The sequence below is a fragment of the Pongo pygmaeus genome, chromosome 18 (assembly GCF_028885625.2).
Source record: "Pongo pygmaeus isolate AG05252 chromosome 18, NHGRI_mPonPyg2-v2.0_pri, whole genome shotgun sequence".
Lineage (NCBI taxonomy): Eukaryota > Metazoa > Chordata > Mammalia > Primates > Hominidae > Pongo > Pongo pygmaeus.
In genome coordinates, this window is record NC_072391.2 from 67,139,789 (window position 1) to 67,159,278 (window position 19,490).

The 19,490-nt window shown below is 44.3% G+C and overlaps 1 protein-coding gene across 3 annotated transcripts in view; it reads left to right on the forward strand.

The window, feature by feature from the left end:
- WWP2 (WW domain containing E3 ubiquitin protein ligase 2) overlaps positions 1 to 19,490 on the forward strand; it is a 178,718-nt gene that overhangs the window by 5,920 nt on the left and 153,308 nt on the right. The window contains exons 2-3 of one of the 3 annotated variants that reach the window (XM_054452730.2): positions 8,399 to 8,451; positions 19,107 to 19,191. In XM_054452730.2, coding sequence (XP_054308705.1) covers positions 19,122 to 19,191 — 70 coding nt within the window. In that variant the 5' untranslated portion in view covers positions 8,399 to 8,451; positions 19,107 to 19,121. Of the gene's footprint in view, positions 1 to 8,398; positions 8,452 to 18,115; positions 18,211 to 19,106; positions 19,192 to 19,490 lie in introns of those variants that run through there. The other 2 variants (XM_063654488.1, XM_054452729.2) reach the window with 2 other exon arrangements.

Consider the following 19,490-nt stretch of genomic DNA (forward strand, 5'->3'; position numbering starts at 1 on the left):
TCCTCTTTGTTGCTTACTTATCTTATTAGGACACCATATTATGGACTCTGAAATTTCTTTTCTTTCTTCGTTATTTGTTTTGCTTTTGAGACAAGGTCTCATTCTGTCACCCAGGCTGAAGTACAGTGGCATGATTATGGCTCACTGCAGCTGCAACCTTTTGAGCTCAAATGATCCTCCCATCTTAGCCTTCCAAGTAGCTGAGACTGTAGGCATGTGCCACCACGCCTAGCTAATTTTTAACTTTTTTGTAGAGATGGGGTCCCACTATGTTACTCAGACTGGTCTTGAACTCCTGGGCTCAAGTGATCCTCCTGCCTCAGCCTCCCAAAGTGTTTGGGATTACAGGTGTGAGCCACCACACCTGGCTAGGGCTCTGGAATTTCTGAGAGATGGGAACAAAAGGGAAGATGTTTCCCCTGGATGATGGGACAGGTTAGATTCTAACCAAAATCTTTTTAGAAGGTTGCAGTTCCCTGTTTTTCATCCCACCACAGTTTATAGCAAAAATTCAGTGATTTAAATCATTACTACTAATAATAACTATTAGGAAAATACCAGCCAGGCATGGTGGCTCACACCTATAATCCCAGCACTTTAGGAGGCCGAGGTGGGTAGATCACCTGAAGTCAGGAGTTTAAGACCAGCCTGGCCAACATGGTGAAACCCTGTCTCTACTAAAAATATAAAAAATTAGCTAGGCGTGGTGGCAGACACCTGTAATCCCAGCTACTTGGGAGCCTGAGGCAGGAGAATCGCTTGAACCCAGGAGGCGGAGGTTGCAGTGAGCCGAGATTGCGTCACTGCCCTCCAGCCTGGGCAACAAGAGTAAAACTCCATCTCAAAAATAATTAAATAAATAAAAAATAACAAGTACCAAGACATGGCAGTCCTGACCTAGGGCCCGTCCTCTTCCTCAAGTCACTCATGCCTTTGCTTCTTGTTTTGTCTTCAGATCTGCTTTCCAGTAGGCCTCTTTTATTCTTAGCCTGTAATTCCACGGGGCTTCCAATAGTGTACCTCCCTGCTCCCTCCCGTTTTCTCTGTTTTCCGTGCTTAGTCTTTGTAAGGATGTCATTTGGCAAAGTTGATTCTGTTTGATTGTTTTTCAATATGGGCCTTTGGAGAATGGAAGGTAGTAACTCAATGCTGGACAGAGGAAGGAGGCCAAGAAAGAAGCATTAGTGTTGGAGCAGCATGAGCCTGTGAAGAAAAGGAGAATCTTTTGGACAGAGCTTTTCCTTGCGTATCTTTCAAGAAATGAGTGCAGGCTGGGCACAGTGGCTCACGCCTGTAATCCCAGCACTTTGGGAGGCCGAGGCGGGTGGATCATGAGGTCAGGAGATTGAGACCATCCTGGCTAACACGGTAAAACCCATCTCTCCTAAAAATACAAAAAACTAGCTGGGCGTGGTGGCAGGCACCTGTAATCCCAGCTACTCGGAAGGCTGAGGCAAGAGAATCGCTTGAACCCGGGAGGTGGAGGTTTGCAGTGAGCCAAGATTGCACCACTGCACTCCAGCCTGGGTGACAGAGCAAGACTCCATCTCAAAAAAAAAAAAAAAAAAAAAGAAGTGGGTGCAAGGTTGATCTCTAGTTAGAAATAAGCTCTGCCTGTTTCTACAGCTGGTTAATTAGAAATAAAATCTTTGTGAACCCATGGATTACATTGAAAAAAAATTTTTAAAACAAGAAATAAAATCTTGATACTGGTGAGTAATTTCTGCTTTTCCCTGGCTCCTTCTACACAGGTCTTTTCATCTCAAGATCAGTGTTCACTGGTTTCTCGACTCAAAGCTGAGTCAAGAATTTTAGGAATTGAGGTGCTTGTAATGCCAGAGCCAAGAATTTTGGTATTGAGAAGTGGTTTCATTTGTAGTTGATATTTGAAGAGCTCTTACTGTGTGTCCTCTGCTTTACCTGAATTCATGTAGTCAGTACAATAATCTTATAAAGTAAGTACTATTATTGGGTTCATTTCACAGATGAGAAAACTGAGATTTAGAGAGGGTAGGTATGATTTTGTGAAATACATATTTAGTCTTCCTCCCATCTCCTGCCCTATAACTCCTAAAATCATTGAAATCTCCCAAGTGATCAGTGTCTTTTTTTTTTTTTTTTTTGAGATAGAATCTCGCTGTGTCACCCAGGCTAGAGTGCAGTGGCATAATCTCAGCTCGCTGCAGCCTCTAGGCGATTCCCGTGCCTCAGCCTCCCAAGTAGCTGGGGCTACAGGCACATGCCACCATACCCAGCTAATTTTTGTATTTTTAGTAGAGATGGGATTTCGCCATGTTGGCCAGGGTGGTCTCGAACTCCTGAGCTCAGGTGATCTGTCTGCCTTGGCCTCCCAAAGGGCTGAGATTACAGGTGTGAGCCACCACACCTGGTCAGTGTCTTTTTGTGTGCTAATAATTGACCTTTGGTTGGGGACTCCTGGATAGTCTCAGGATTTGGGGGCCAGTGGCCAGGGAAACTAGCCTTGTGGTTAGAGGGTTGGCGCTTTTAGTCCCACACCCAGCCTCTGGGACAGGGAGAGGGACTGAAGGTTGACTTGATCTGCAGTGGCAGTGACTTAATTGATCATGCCTGCATAATGAAGTGTCCATAAAAACCCTGAAGGACTGGGTTTGGGGAGCTTCTGGATGGCTGAACACGTGGAGGTTCTTGGAGGATGGCACCCTCAGGGAGGGCTTGGAGGCTCTGCGCCCCTTCTCACATGCCTCGCCCTAGCGTCTCTTCATTTGTATCCTTCATAATATCCTTTATAATAAATCAGTAAATGCAAATAAAGTGTTTCCTTGAGTCCTGTGAGTTGCTCTAGCAAATTTATGAATCCTAAGAACCTCGATTTACAGCCAGTCGGTCAGAAGCACGGGTAAAACAACCTGGAGCTTGCAATTGACGTCTCAAGTCAGGGGCAGTCTTGGGGAACTAAACCTGTGGGATCTGATGCTACTTCCAGGTGGATAGTGTAGGAACTGAATTAGAGGACACCCAGCTGGTGTCTGCCAGCTGCAGAATTGATTGCTTGCTTGGTGTATGGGGCTCCCACACATCTGGTGTCAGAAGTATTCTGTGGGGCTGGGCGCGGTGACTCACACCTGTAATCTCAGCACTTTGGGAGGCAGAGGTAGGAGGATCACTTGAGCCCAGGAGTTTGACATCAACCTGGGCAGTATAGTGAAATCCTGTCTCTATTAAAAAAAAAAAAAAGGTAGTATTGTGTGTTGTGAGAGTATAGCAGCTGAAGAAAGTGAGTTTGCTTTTTCCTCTCCATCCTTTCAGTAAGTAACTTGCTCTGGATCACTCAAAGGCAAATGAGGGGTTCAGCTTATTAGCCTCCAGAAGATTGACAAGTCTGAAAGGTTGTTGCTGAGGTAGGGTGTTAAAAGTGATCAGGTGCTTCAGGTATTGCAGGAGCTGCCACTTACTCAATCTGATGTGTGGTTGTTTTCTCCTGTCAAAAGTTCTTTAATAATTATTATTTTTCTTTTTGAGATGAAATCTCTCTGTGTCTCCCAGGCTGGAGTGCAGTGTGCTATCTCGGCTCACTGCAACCTCCACCTCCCAGGTTCAAGTGATTCTCTTGCCTCAGCTCCTGAGTAGCTGGGATTACAGGTGCCTGCCACCATGTCCGGCTAATTTTTATATTTTTAGTAGAGACGGGGTTTCACCATGCTGGCCAGGCTGGTCTCGAAATCCTGACCTCAAGTGATCCACCCGCCTGGGCCTCCTAAAGTGCTGGGATTATAGGCATGAGCCACTGAGCCTGAAGGACTGTAGCTTTGTAGTAAGTTTTAAAATTGGAAAGTGTTAGTCATCCAACTTTGTTCTTTTTCAAGATTGTTTTGGCAATTTTTGGTTCCTTGCATTTCCTTACTTTAGGGTCAGCTTGTCAATTGTTGAAAAACAATTCTCTTTTTCTCTCTGTTTGTTTTTATATCTGGCTTTTTGGCCAAGGACTTCCTCAATGGTTGTTGGCATTTAGGTGTGAAGTACCCACGTATGCTAGGACCCAAGTGCGGGAAAGTGAGTTGGGTGGGGGAAATTGACCTTTTGAGTTTATAATGTAGACTTTCACTGTCTCGCTGGGTCAATATGGTGCCTTATCGCTGTTGTCAACTGTGCCTGAAGTCTTGAGTTTGGTTTCACCTATTGAGAAACTAAAAATCTTTTGTCTTTTTTTTTTTTTTTTTTTTTTTGAGACGGAGTCTTGCTCTTGTTGCCCAGGCTGGAGTGTAATGGTGTGATCTTAGCTCACCACAACCTATTTCCCGGGTTCAAGCTATTCTCCTGCCTTAGCCTATCTCAAGTAGCTGGGATTACAGGTGTGCACCACCACGCCTGGCTAATTTTGTATTTTTAGTAAAGACAGGGTTTCATCATGTTGGTCAGGCTGGTCTCAAACTCCCGAACTTGGGTGATCCACCTGCCTCGGCCTCCCAAAGTGCTGGACTAGAAGTCTGTGCTTGGGATTAGGAAGGGGCAACTGCTTGGTTGAACTGGGTGGGGAGGGGACTCTGAGACTCTAATCGTTCCCAAGATAGGCTTTTGCCAGTCCTCCTGTTTTTAGCCCCACTTCTGCCCTTACTTTCGGAGGTACCTGGTAGTACTGATGCAGGGCACGTGAGCCCCAAAACTGGGGGTTAGTCTGGGTAGGTTCTTGGCTTTGCCCTGGAAACAATTCAAGGGCAAGCTGGTAGTAGAAGAAAACAACTTTATTGAGGCAGCAGAGTTATAGCTCCGTGACTGCTCCTGCAGAGCAGGGCTACGCTATAGGCAGTGTGTCCCAAGTAGCAGCTCAGGGGCAGTTTTGCTGTCATATTTATACCCAGTTTTAATTATATGCAAATTAACGAGTGGGCTATTAGACATTTCTAGAAAAGTGGTGGTAACTTCTGGGGCATTACCATGGCGTTGGCACACTGTCGTGGCACTGGTGGGTGTGTCTTGTGGGGAGGTGCTTTTGGTGCCTCTTCCCTGTTTCAGCCAGTCTTCAGTGTGGTCCTGAGTCGAGTCCTCCCTCCTGCCTCACCACCAGTGATTGACCCTTTCTGGAATTCTTCATTGCCAGTCCGCTTGCCTTCTGTTGACCTCTCTCGTGGGCAGCTAAGTTTCAGTTTCGACACACTGGAACCATTTTCCAAATTTTTGCTGCTATTTCCGTTGTGTTTTTTTCCCTCTTTCTGTGGGTTTTCACCTTTTTGTATTGCTTTCCTGTCGTTTTGATGGAGTTTGAGAAGGGAACAGAGATAAATGTATGTGTAATCTGCTGTGTGTGTTGAGAGCTCCTGGAAGGCTAAGGGAAGAACTGGCCTCTAGGAAGATGCTAGTGTCGCTACTACTTTGTTTCCTTAGCAACAGTCCTGACGGGGAGCTCCTTCATTGTATTCTGTTCGATACACATTGCTCCTTTTTTTTTTTTTTTTTTTTTGAGATGAGTCTCACGCTGTCGCTCAGGCTGGAGTGCAATGGCACGATCTCGGCTCACTGCAACCTTTGCCTCCCAGGTTCAAGTGATTCTCCTGCCTCAGCCTCCCGTGTAGCTGGGATTACAGGCATGCACCACCACGCCCGGATAATTTTTTTATTTTTAGTAGAGATTGGGTTTCACTATGTTGGCCAGGCTGATCTTGAACTCTTGACCTCATGTGGTCCACCCACCTCGGCCTCCCAAAATGCTAGGATTACAGGCATGAGCCACCACACCCAGCCTCATTTTTTTTTTTTTTCTTTTGAAACAGGGTCTTCCTCTGTTGCTCAAGCTGGAGTGCAGTGGAGTGATTACGGCTCACTGCAGCCTCAACCTCCTGGGTTCCGGTGATTTCCCACCCCAGCCTCCTGAGTAGCTGGGACCACAGGCATGCACCACCATGTCTGACTAATTTTTTGTAGAAATGGGGTTTCTCCATGTTGCCTAGACTGGTCTCGAATTCCTGAGCTCAAGCAGTCTGCCCACATCAGCCTCCCAAAGTGCTTGGATTACAGGCATGAGCCACTACACCCAGCTGCCCCAGTTTTTCATTTGCATAAATTTCTATGCAAATTTTTTGCATTTTTTTAGTTCAGCCAAATTAGCTGAGGTCTAAAGTACTCCTTTTAGTGCAGTCACATTAGTTGAGGTTTCAACAAATTAGTTAACACTAAACCAGTGGTCCTCAACCCAGCTTCATATTAGGATCACTTGGGGAATTTTTAAATAACACAGCTGTCCCTGGCCCACCCCAGACCAATTAAATGGGAATCTCTGAGGGTAGGGTTTGGTGGTCAGTGTTGTTTTTTTTTTAATGCTCCCCAGATAATTCAGTGTCTAGAAAGGATGGAGAACCACTGCTCCAAGGCATTTGATCCTTCATTAAGGATAATTTAACCTAACTCTACACATTCAATTACATTTGTTATCTTATTGTTATTCTTCCCGTCTTATGTTTCCCAACATTGGCTCCTTTCCTTCCTTGTATCCCCAGATATGCTGTCATCTCAACAGCATTTTTTTTTGAGACAGGGTCTTGCTCTGTCACCTATGCTGGAGTGCAGTGGCGTGATCATAGCTCACTGCATCCTCGACCTCCCAGGCTCAAGCGATCCTCCCACCTCAGCCTCCCGAGTAACTGTGACTACAGGCATGTGCCACCATGGCTAATTTTTGTGGTTTTTGTTGAGACGAGGTTTTGCCGTATTGTTCAGGCTGGTCTCGAACTCCTGGACTCAAGTGATCCACCTGACTTGGCCTCCTAAGGTGCTGGGATTACATGCATGAGCCACCACTGCTGGCCATCATACCCTTTTATCTATCTGAATGTTTTGCAGATACTCTCAGTTTCTTCCTTCAGCTTCTTCAGATCTTTGCTCAAATGTCACCTTCTCAGTGAGACCTTCCTGTTTGTGCCTTTTTAATTTCTATTTTGGCCAGGTGCTGTGGCTTACGTTTATAATCCCATCACTTTGGGAGGCCAAGGCAGGAGGATCGCTTGAGCCTAGGATTTCAAGACCAGTCTGGCCAACTTGGTAAAATCCTATCTCTACTAAAAATACCAAAATTAGCTGGGCATGGAGGCATGTGCCTGTAACCCTAGCTACTCAGGAGGCTGAAGCATGAGAATCACTTGAATCTGGGAGGTGGAGGTTGCAGTGAGCTGAGATCACGCCACAGCACTCCAGCCTGGGTGACAGAGCAAGAGTCTGTCTCAAAAAAAGAAAAAAAAAGTGAAAAGCATGCAAATTTATATAATATAAATTAACATGACTAAGACCTGGAGAAACAGATAATGTGTATTTATGTTTAGGTTTGATGAAGAGTGGACAATCGTGGAGAAATATGATTGGACAAAAGGGGTATGATTGACTGGTAATACACTGGGGGAAATTTACCAAGTCCTATTTGTTCAAATTCTTCTCTGTGTCCTTTTGTCTTCAGAGAAGGATATTCCTTTCCTTGGGGTATAAGGAGGGCATCTCTCAAAGGAGGGTCATATGACCTGTTTCAGGGAAGATCAGAAAATCTTTCATAGGCTTTATGACCTGCTTTATGGGAGAAGGGTGAGAGGAAGCTGAGAGTGACTTCCTGCTTTTCCTGCTTTCTTAAATGCCAAGGTGTCATGTTTTGGGGTAAGGTATCTTAAACCCCATTAGCCATGTCCTGTCTACTGATGAGCCCATCAAGGCATTCTTCACTTTTATTACAGTGTTTATGATTTCTAGCATTTTCTGTTGACTCTTACAGTTTCTGTATCTCTCCTTACATTGCCCATCTATTCTCGTGTGATGTCTGCTGTTTCCATTAGATCCCTGAACCTAGTAATCATAGTTATTTTGCATTACCTGTTTGATTATTGTAAAATGTGTCCTATCTGAGTTGGGTTCTGATGCTTGCTTTATTTCTTTTTCACACTGTTTCTTCTTGCCTTTTAGTGTGTTTTGTAATTTTTCATTGAGAGCTAGACATTGACCTTCTTCCTGCTGATCAGCTCCTCTTCCTTACCCCTCCCTAGTTCTTGTTTAAAAAAGAAAGCTGGACATGATGTATTAGGTAATAGGAAATGAGGTAAATAGGCCATTAGTATTGTTAGTATGGCGTTTCATGTTAATCTGGCTAAGAGTTGGTCTGTGTTTAATGATTGCTGTAACTGTAGGTATCTGAGGCTTCAAATTCCTCTAGTGTCCTTGTTTCTGTCTCCCCTGTGATCTTTGGTTTTCCCTAAAAACTCCTTCTTAAATAGCGTGTATGCCTTTCAGCCCTAATTCCCTGTTATTGTACTGGAGCCCTGTTGGTGTGACAGCAAAGTATGGGGGAGGGGAAGCATTCTATAGCCTCATGGTCAAATCCTAGTCTTTTAGTGGGCCTGTGTCCCAGGCTATGACTGTCACTTGTATTTAACTGTTTTTCTCCCCTTAGATGAAACAGAAAGGCTAAAGAGGGCTGGAGTCAGGGGAATTCTCTTCCACCAGGTAGGATAAGGCTCTGGTAAAGTCTTTTTCCCTGGAGAGTAGGCCATTGCACTGGGCATACTTCACTATGGTTACTTCCCACAACTAGAGCTAGGAGGGGATCTTTCTTGACTCTTTACCAGGAGAATCTTGTAAAGAAGGATTTTTCTTTCTGTTTTATTCACCAGTATATCACTAGCACCAAAATCAGTGCAGAGTACATAATAGATGCTCAATAAATATTTGTCAAATGAATGAATCCCTTTTATCTAAGCTCTAGAGATTGTTTTACCTAGATGTGGGAAATTTCTTATCTTATAATGATAATAGGCCGGGTGCGGTGGCTCACGCCTGTAATCCCCAGCACTTTGGGAGGCTGAGGCAGGCGGATCAACTGAAGTCAGGAGTTCGAGACCAGCCTCAACATAGAGAAACCCCGTCTCTACTAAAAATACAAAAAATTAGCCAGGCGTGGTGGTGCATGCCTGTAATCCCAGCTACTCTGGAGGCCGAGGCAGGAGAATTGCTTGAACCTGGGAGGTGGAGGTTGTGGTGAGCTGAGATCGTGCCATTGCACTCCAGCCTGGGCAACAAGAGCAAAATTCCGTCTCAAAAAAAAAAAAATAATAAAATAATGATAATAAACTGATGACATTTCTCTGAATAAAGTTAGTCCCCAGTGTAGTATTTGCTTGTTGGGTTCTGTAGTGTTTGTTTAATCTAAAACCCTACCTTAGATAGGATTGTTGTAGACCAGTAGTCTCAAGCTTTTTTGACTGCAACCTTTAGTAAGACATACATTTTATATCTTAAAACAGTATATGTGTGTGTGTGTATATATATATGTATATATATTTCTCTTAAAACAGTATATGGATTTATATATACACATATGTGTATATACAATATACACATATGTATATATCATATATGCACATATTTTATATATACATGTGTATTTATTTGGTAAAACTTTTTGTGAAATAATACTTTCCTTAATGTGTGATGTACTTTTATATTTTCTTTTTTTTTGAAACAGAGTCTTACTCTGTCACCTAGGCTGGAGTGCAGTGGTGCGGTCTTGGCTCATTGCAACCTCTGCCTCCTGGGTTCAAGCAATTCTCCTGCCTCAGCCTCCTTAGTAACTGGGATTACAGGCACCTGCCACCATGACCAGCTAATTTTTGTGTTTTTAGTAGAGATGGGGTTTCACCCTGTTGGCCAGGCTGGTCTCGAACTCCTGATCTCAAGCAATTCACCCGCCTCAGCCTCCCGAAGTGTTGGGATTACAGGCGTGAGCCACCGCGCTCGGCCTATATTTTCTTTTAAAAAAATCTTTTTATTTATTATACTTTGGTATACAACTTTTATAGTTTCTACCCTATTAGTTTGTATTTTATTTTTAAAATGCTTGTCAAGATTTATGTAGAGGATAAGTTCAGAGGAAATATGTTGTTTGTATTTATATTATATATAAATATGTTATTTATATTTTTGAGACCAAGTGTGGTGGCGCATGCTTGTAATCCCATCACTTTGGGAGGCTGAGGTGGGAGGATCGCCTGAGCTCGAGAGTTCCAGATCAGCCTGAACAACATAGGGACTTCATTCATCTGTACAAAAAATTTAAAAAATTAGGTGAGTCTGGTGGCTGGTGCCTATAGTCCCAGCCTTTTAGAAGGCTGAGGTGAGAGGATTGCTTGAGCCCAGGAGGTTGAGGCTGCAGTGAGCCATGATTGTGCCACTGCACTCCAGCTTGGGGTGACAGAGTGAAACCCTGTCTCAAATATATATATATATACACACACACACACACACACACACACATATATACATAGATATACATACACACACATATATATACATACACACATACTTATACTATAAATATATATATATATATATATTTTTTGAGAAATTTCAGTAGATCTACCAGACTTAGTAAAGGGGGACATTTTGACTTTCCCGTCCCCCTCCCAATAAGTCCATTAGTTTCTTCAATAATGAAATACTTTGTTCATCTGGTAACCTTTAGTTATATTTTAAACATTGACCCCCTTCTCCCTCTTCCAGCAAAGCTTATGCTCACTCAGGGTTTTGGAGTGATTAGGATGCAATTACTTTCCATGGCTATTAGCAGGGGAGAAATTACTTGAGTACATGTACAGAGTCGTGTGTTTGTGTTGCTGAGACAGAGTGTAAAGTCTGGGCCTCAGGTTTCCTAAGCTTCTTGTAGTGGATAGTGGGGATTTGGACCTAATACGCATTAGGAACCTTGTCTAAGATGGGAGGCAAAAGCTAAGAGGTCTAAAGTACTTTGATGGGGATGGGATCTGTTCCTTTCTATAGTTACGGTTATTTTTCTTGAGACAGAGTCTCGCTCTGTTGCCCAGGCTGGAGTGCAGTGGCGCGATCTTGGCTCACTGCAACGTCCGCCTCCCGGGTTCAAGCGATTCTCCTGCCTCAGCCTCCCGAGTAGCTGGATTATAGTTGCGCCACCACTCCTGGCTAATTTTTGTATTTTTCATAGAGACGGGGTCTCACCATGTTGGCCAGGCTGGTCTTGAACTCCTGCCCACAAGTGATCCGCCTGCCTGAGCCTCCCAAAGTGCTGGGATTACAGGTGTGAGCTATCACACCTGGCTGGTTATTTATTTATTTATTTTTCTGAGATGGAGTCTCGCTCTGTTGCCCAGGCTGGAGTGCAATGGTGCAATCTTGGCTCACTGCAACCTCCACTTCCTGGGTTCAAGCAATTCTCCTGCCTCAGCCTCCCAAGTAGCTGAGATTACAGGCGCCCGCCATCACGCCCGGCAAATTTGTTATATTTTTAGTAGAGATGGGGTTTTGCCATGTTGGCCAGGCTGGTCTCAAACTTCTGACCTCAGGTGATCCACCCGCCTCGGCCTCCTGAAGTGCTGGGATTATAGGCGTGAGCCACTGTGCGTGGCCCCGGCCGGTTATTTTTCTTTATGCATCAATTGGAAAGGTTTTACAATTCCAAATGCCTACATTATATAATGTCAGGGTGGTATCTTGCTCATTAGATCTGGAACTCCAGACAAAGCTCTATAGAATAACATGGATTAGTGTTAATAAGCAGTGGACTGCAATTTTAAAAGACACTGGAGAAAGAAAACATGGTGATGTTATCTACCCTGTTTCTCCTGCCTTCCCAGTTGGCTTTGTTCCTTCTGAGCCTTCTTTAAAATTTATCTGATTGTTTTAGTTTTGCGGCCCTGAAGTGTAGATCAAAAAGTTTGGTCTTTCTCCTGTTGAACGGGCCATGTATGGGCTTCGAGTTTCATCCTCTAAGAGTCAGGACCAAAGGCTCAAAACTGCTACAGTTGAGGAGAACAAGATAGTTTAAAAACTACCATTAGTTGAGTTGCCTTAGGAAAGAAAGAGTCCCAATAGAAGTAAAGATTTCTAAAATATTCTTTTATTTTTAAAGTCTGTAAATAATGGATTTCCAGCTTTTGGTGCTTTAACCCCTGTTAACTAAAAGCCCCAAGGCTCAATTTGTAATTATTTACAACCTTTCCTGCATTATTCAAGATACGATCTTTTGCTTCCCCTTAAAATTATTGTTCAATTATGAAAGAGATCAAACATATAAAATGGTTAGAGATGAAGATAACAGTCATAAAAACCACCATCTGGATTTAATGAATATGAACATTTTGCCATATTTGCTCCAGAACTTTTTTCTTTGAAAGATAAAATGTTGCAGATACAGTTGAGGTTCCTTTGGTCTCTTCCTCACTCTGGTTCCCCTGCTCCCTCCTCCCCTACCCTAGAGGGAACTTCTGTTCTGAACTTGGTGTGGTTCCTTCCCATCATGCTTTTATACTTTTAAACATTTGTGTGTCCACAACAACAATGTATACAGTTGTTTTGTGTAAGTTCAAGTGTACACCAAAGACATCATACTAAGGCTGCCACTTGCCTTTTTTTTTTTTTCCCGTCTTGGCATTATCGTTTGGGATTTGTACATGTGGATTAAATTCATACATTTCAGGTACTATATAGCATTCCATTTTAGAAATATATCACAATTTATCCATTCCCCCACTGATGGGTATTTAAGTTGTTTATAATTTTTTACCATTACAAATACTGCTATGATGAGCATCCTTGAACATGGCCTCTTCTGTGTGTGTTGGAGAATTTCTCCCTCTGCAAATGCCTGGGAGTAAAACCCTGGTGGGTCCAGAATTACGTGTCTTTAACTCTGCGGGAGGTTGTCAGTTGCCATCTAATGTGCGCTGCCTCCACAGGCATGTGAGACTTCTCTCCAACACTAATTGTCGGGCTTCTCATATCTTTCTAATCTGATGGGTAGGAAAGAGAGTTGATCTTTTTACTGCTTTGCCAAGACAAATTTAGTCTGAGGGAGTCAAAACATCATCTTTTTGGCCTGGTGAAATGGCTTATGCCTGTAATCCCAGCACTTTGGAAGGTGGGGCTGGGAGGATTGCCTGAGGCCAGGAGTTCAAGACTGGCCTGGGCAAGATGGTGAGATCCTATCTCTACAAAAAATAAATACACAAATAAATAAAAAAGGAAAAAAATTAGCTGGATGTGGTGGCACATGCCTGTAGTCCCAGCTACTCAGGAGGCTGAGGCGGAAGGATCACTGGAACCCAGGAGGTCAAGGTTGTAGTGAGCTATGATCATGTCACTGTACTCCATCCTGGGCGACGGGGCTAGACCCTGTCTCAAAAAAACAGGTTGGTCCCATGGTAGTGGGTTATCAGAACTTATTAACATTAGTGTCACTAAAGTTTGTATACAACCCCCGAGTGCTAAATTTGGCTTTAAAAAAGGAAAAAAAAAAGAACTGAGATGGGAGTCTGTCTGCACGTTCAAGGGATAGTTGAACAGTGAGGAGGCCTGTGTGGCAGTAGTCACAGCGTGATGAGGGTGAGGGGATATTGGGGAGCAGGAAGTGGGCCGTGAGGTCAGAGAGGGGTGTGGAAATGGGGGGAAGGTATTTCATAGGACGTCAAAGGTCATTTGCAGGTCTTTGGCTTTTACTCTCTTTTTTTGTTTGTTTTTGTTTTTCAAACAGGGTCTCACTGTGTCACCCAGGCTGAAGTGCGGTGGCGCAATCATGGCTCACTGCAGCCTTGACCTCCTGGGCTCAAGTGATCCTCCCAACTCTGTGATCCCGATTAGCTGGGTCCACAGGCATGTGCCATCACACCCAGCTCATTTTTATATTTTTTTGGAGAGATGGAGTTTGACCATGTTGCCCAGGCTGGGCTTGAACTCCTGAGCACAAGGTAATCCACTTGCCTCAGCCTCCCGAAGTGCTGGGATTATAGGCGTGAGCCACCGCGCCCACTGGCTTTTACTCTGAGTTAGACGGTGTCTTAGCTTATTTTGTGTTTCCATAAATGGGTAATAGAAACGGGATAAGTTATGAAGAGACTAGGTAATTTATAAAGAAAAGAGATTTATTCTTTGTATTGGAGTCTGGGAAGTCTAAGGTGGAGGGCCCACATCCTGGCGAGGGCCTTTGTACTCCACATCCCAAGTGGAAGGAAAGGCAGGAGAGCTAGAGAGAAATGTGAGGGGCTGAACTTGCTTTTATAACAAATCTGCTCTTGAGATAATGGCCCCAGCCCTGAAGTAACATCAATCTGCCCTCATGATCCAATCACCTCTTCAAGGCCCCACCTCTCAATACTGTTAAGATTAAATTTCCGGAGCCGGGCACGGTGGCTCATGCCTGTAATCCCAGCACTTTGGGAGGCTGAGGCCGGTGGATCACCTGAGGTCAGGAGTTCGAGACCAGCCTGGCCAACATGGTGAAACCCTGTCTTTACTAAAAATACAAAAATTAACTGGGCATGGTAGCGGGTGCCTGTAATCCCAGCTACTAGGGAGGCTGAGGCAGGAGAATCTCTTGAACCCAGGAGGCAGAGGTTACAGTGAGCCAGGATAGAGCCACTGCACTCCAGCCTGGGTGACAGAGCGAGACTCAATCTCAAACAAACAAACAAACAAACAAATGAAGGGATGGCATTCAAAGCCTGAGATAGGATGAGGTAACTGAGAAGAGGTAGAACATTGGTTGCTTGAGGTTGAGGAGGGGGCAGGAGCCAACCAAGGAGGCTCAGGTGGGGCAGGAGGAGGATGAGGCAGGACTGGTATCCCGAGAGCTGAGGGAAAAAAGCGGTTAAAGAACGAAAGGGTGATCAGTTGTGTCAGATGTTGCCAATAGGTCAGTCATGTAAGAGGAGACGGAGAATCGCTATGGGATTTGGTAACCTGGAGGTCTCTCTGGAGCTCTTGATAAGAAGAGTTTGGTATTGTATTCCATTTGCTAAGTACCATTTCAGAGGTTTCCACTGGAAGTAAAATGCTTATTACAGACTAGTCTAGAAAAACTAGCCACTTTAAATCTTTTTGGAAACTGGATATATTACATAAATAAGACAAATTCTGTTCGAGTTTGCTAAAAATCTTGAAGCATGACATTGTTTGACTTTAGCTATGGAAAATGTCAAAATCATTGTCACTTAGCTGTAGCTACATTTATTTAAATTTAAATTTAAATTATAAAATAGAGCCGAGGTCTCACTATGTTGCCCAGGCTGGTCTTGAATTCCTGGGCTCACATGATCCTCTTGCCTCAGCCTCCCAGTGTGCTGGGATTACAGATGTGAGCCACTGTGCCCCTCTCCTGTAGCTATATTTAATTCTCATATAAAGGGCTTTTGTCCTTTTTTTTTTTTTTTTTTGAGATGGAGTTTCACTCTCTCCCCCAGGCTGGGGTGCAGTGGCGTGATCTCAGCTCCCTCCAACCTCTGCTTCCCAGGTTCAAGCGATTCTCATGCCTCAGCCTCCGGATAGCTGGGATTACAGGCGCATGCCACCATGCCTGGCTAATTCTTGTATTTTTAGTAGAGATGGGGTTTCATCATGTTGGCCGGGTTGGTCTCGAACTCCTGACCTCAAGTGATCTGCCTGCATTGGCCTCCCAAAGTGCTGGGATTACAGGTGTGAGCCACCACGCCTGGCCAAGGGCTTTCATTCTTAGAGTAATATGGTGAGTTAATAACCATGTTTTAAAGCTGAACAGCTCTTTAAGATGAGTCAGGCACTGAGCTTGGTGGTCCGATCCTGTATTTCCAGCTACTCAGGAGGCTGAGGCAGGGAGATCCTTTGAGTGCAGAAGTTCGAGGCTGCCGTGAGCCATGATTATGCCTGTGAATAGCCACTGTACTCTAGCCTGGGCAATACAGCCAGACCGTGTCTAAATAGTAATAATAATAATATTGAAGAAAAAAAAGAAAATGGGAAGTCAGGGAGAGAGGTCACATACAAATAGAATGACAGAAGGTATTAATGATGTTGAATAGAACAGGAATTTTGGCCAGGCTTGGTGGCTCATGCTTGTAATCCCAGCACTTTGGGAGGCTGCGGCAGAAAGATAGCTTGAAGCCAGGAGTTTGAGACTAGTCTGGGCAACGTAGTGAGACCCTGTCTCTACAACAACAACAACAAAATATTAGGATTGTGGTGGCACATCTATAGTCCCAGCTACTCAGGAGGCCAAGGTGAGAGGATTGCTCGAGTCTAGGAGTTCAAGGCTGCACTGAGCATGTTCATGCCACTGCACTCCAGGCATGGGTGACAGAGTGAGATACCATCTCTAAAAAACATAAGATACAAAGGCACAAGAATTTAACAGCATCAGTTCTCAAGTGTGGTCCTCAGACATTGGGAGGCCTCCCAGACTCTTTTAGGGTTTTGCAAGGTTAAAACTATTTTCTTTTTCTTTCTTTTTTTTTTTTTGAGACGGAGTCTTGCTGTTGTCGCCTGGGCTAGAGTGCAGTGGCATGATCTCTGCGCACTGCAACCTCTGCCTTCCAGGTTCCAGCAATTCTCGTGCCTCAGCCTCCCAAGTAGCTGAGATTACAGGCACCCACCACCATGCCCGACTAATTTTTGTATTTTTAGTAGAGACGGGGTTTCACTGTGTTGGTCAGGCTGGTCTCGAACTCCTGACCTCAGGTGATCCACCTGACTTGGCCTCCCAAAGCGCTGGGAATACAGGCGTGAGCCACTGTGCCTGACCGAAACTATTTTCATAATGACATTAACACTTTGCCTTTTCACTGTGATCCCATTCACACCAATGTTCCAGAAGCAGAGGTGAGTAAAGCAGTTGGTGCTAGCACCAATTGGGCTGTTGCTGTGGTCATGGTATCCTTCACCACACATACTCTCAGTATAAAGAAAAGAAAAAGCCAGGTTCACCTGAGAATGTCCTTGATGAAGTGGTAAAATTCATTAATTTTATGAGGTCTTGACTCCTGAGCACGTCTTTTTAATATTCTGTGTGCTGAAATGGGCAGTACTCCAAAAGCTCTTCTGCCGCCTGTTGAAGTATAATGGTGTGTTGGGAAAAAGCACCGATGTTTGAATTGAGAGCTGAATTAATTGCTTTTTGGTTGAAGTACCATTTTTACTTAAACATCTAACAGACAAACGTGTTACTAGATTTGGGTATTTGGCAAGCCTTTTCTTGAAAACGAATGAAGTAAGCCCGACACTTCAAGGAAAACAACACAGTATTTGTTACCAATGATAAAATAGGAGTTTTTTTTTTTTTTTTTTTTTAAAAAAAGAAAGAGTGGTTGAGTGCAGTGGCTCACACCTGTAATCCCAGCACTTTGGGAGGTTGAGGCAGGTGGATCACTTGAGGTTAGGAGTTCGAGACCAGCTTGGCCAACATGGTGAAACCCCATCTCTACTAAAAATACAAAAATTAGCCAGGTGGTGCTGGTGCCTCTAATTCCAGCTACTCAGACGGCTGAGGCACGAGAATCACTTCAACTTGGGAGGTGGAGGTTGCAGTGAGCCGAGATCGTGCTACTGTACCACTCCAGCTTAGGTGTGTGAGATTCTGTCTCAAAAAAAAAAAAAAAAAAAAAGACAAAAGACAAGGTAGCAGAGATGATGGAAGGAGGGAGGAAGGGGAGCAGATATGAGTTTTTAAGTGAAAGGTTTTAAGTGAAAGTTAGACTTTTGGAATGCTTTTATCTACTACCAAGAGCTCAATGGCTTCCCAATGCTTAAAGACTTGTCTGGTGAGATCAGCGGTGACATTCACAAATGTGATTTTTAGATATTGCATAATGAAATGTGTCAACATTTGGAAAATCTGCAGAACTCAATGAACCAATATTTTTCAAATGTCAAATGATGGTATTCCAAAATCACATACAAGTAAAAGATCCATTCAGAGTACAAGATAGACTTGCTTCTAGCCAAGACGGGATGACAGGGACACCTCATGGCGAATGATGCTGCACATCTTTTTTTTTTTTTTTTTTGAGACAGAGTCTCGCTCTGTCACCCAGGCTGGAGTGCAATGGCACAGTCTCGGCCCACTGCGACCTCTACTTCCTGAGTTCAAGCGATTCTCCTGCCTCAGCCTCCTGAGTAGCTGGGATTACAGGCACCCACTACCACGCCTGACAAATTTTTTGTTTTTTCCTATAGATGGGGTTTCATCATTATGGCCAGCTGGTCTTGAACTCCTGACCTCAGGTGATCCACCTGTCTTGGCCTCCCAAAGTGCTGGGATTACAGACATGAGCCACTGCACCCAGCCTACCCATTTGAAGAATTGTATTAGTTGTCTTCTTTTTCTCTTTCCTTTTTTTTTTTGCATTATACTTTTAGCAAGGATTACTGTCAGATTCTACGCATTTGGCCAGAGACCCTCCTTGAGGTGTTTGCAGCAAACTTGCTCCACAGGTAGCACACTAGATTAGCTGTCTTTCTGCTGTGAATCTGTGATGTTCTTTTTGGAGATGTCTTTTTTTTTTTCTTCTTTTTTTGAGACAGAGTCTTGCTCTGTCGCCCAGGCTGGAGTGCAGTGGCACGATCTCGGCTCACTGCACCCTCCGCCTCCCGGGTTCAAGCAATTCTCTGCCTCACCCTCCTGAGTAGCTGGGATTACAGGCACCCACCACCACACTTTGCTAATTTTTGGTAGAGATGGGATTTCCTCATCTTGGCCAGACTGGTCTTGAACTCCCAACCTCGTAATCCACCCGCCTCCCAAAATGCTGGGATTACAGGCGTGAGCCACCGCGCCCAGCCAATCTTTTTTTTTTTTTTGAGATGGAGTTTCGCTCGTCTCCCAGCAGGCTGGAGTGCAATGGCCGATCTTGGCTCACTGCAACCTCCGCCTCCTGGGCTCAAGCGATTCTCCTGCCTCAGCCTCCGGAGTTGCTGGGATTACAGGCATGCGCCACCATGCCTGGCTAATTTTGTATTTTTTGGTAGAGACGGGGTTTCACCATGTTGGTCAGGCTGGTCTCGAACTCCTGACCTCAGGTGATCTGGCCATCTCGGCCTCCCAAAGTGCTGAAATTACAGACGTGAGCCACCATGCCTGGCGGAGATGTCTTATTAGACTCTGCCTCCTCTAGACTTTGCTATAACAGTCCTGTGTCCTTTCTAGTCTATCCTAAGTCCTGTCCAGGTTCATTAAGTCATTATAAGACAAACTATACCCTGATTGCAGTTGCTTGGACGTTTCTATTTTCTTGCCTCTGTTTCTTTAAGCTTAAATATTAAAATTGAGTTCAACTCCTCTGTCTTCTTATCAGATATTCTCTAAATTCTCTTTTCTGTTTGTCTTATAGCTTCACGGTGATGATATGGCATCTGCCAGCTCTAGCCGGGCAGGAGTGGCCCTGCCTTTTGAGAAGTCTCAGCTCACTTTGAAAGGTGAGTGGCACTGTATAACGTCTTTATCTTGTCTACGGCCAGGGAAGAGGGGGAATCTAACCACACCTTGGTCTGGGGAACCAAATTTTGTGAAGTAGTTTACATGTGTTAATTATTTATTCTCATGGGATTGTCGTCTTGTAGCTGTAATTCTTGAAGAAGAAAGAAAATAAAGGAGCAGGAAAATAAGGAACTTTTAGCTAAAATTGTGTAAAATGGTGATTTCAGGCCAGGTGCAGTGGCTCACGCCTGTAATTCAGCACTTTGGGAGGCTGAGGCAGGAGGATCCCTTAAGCCCA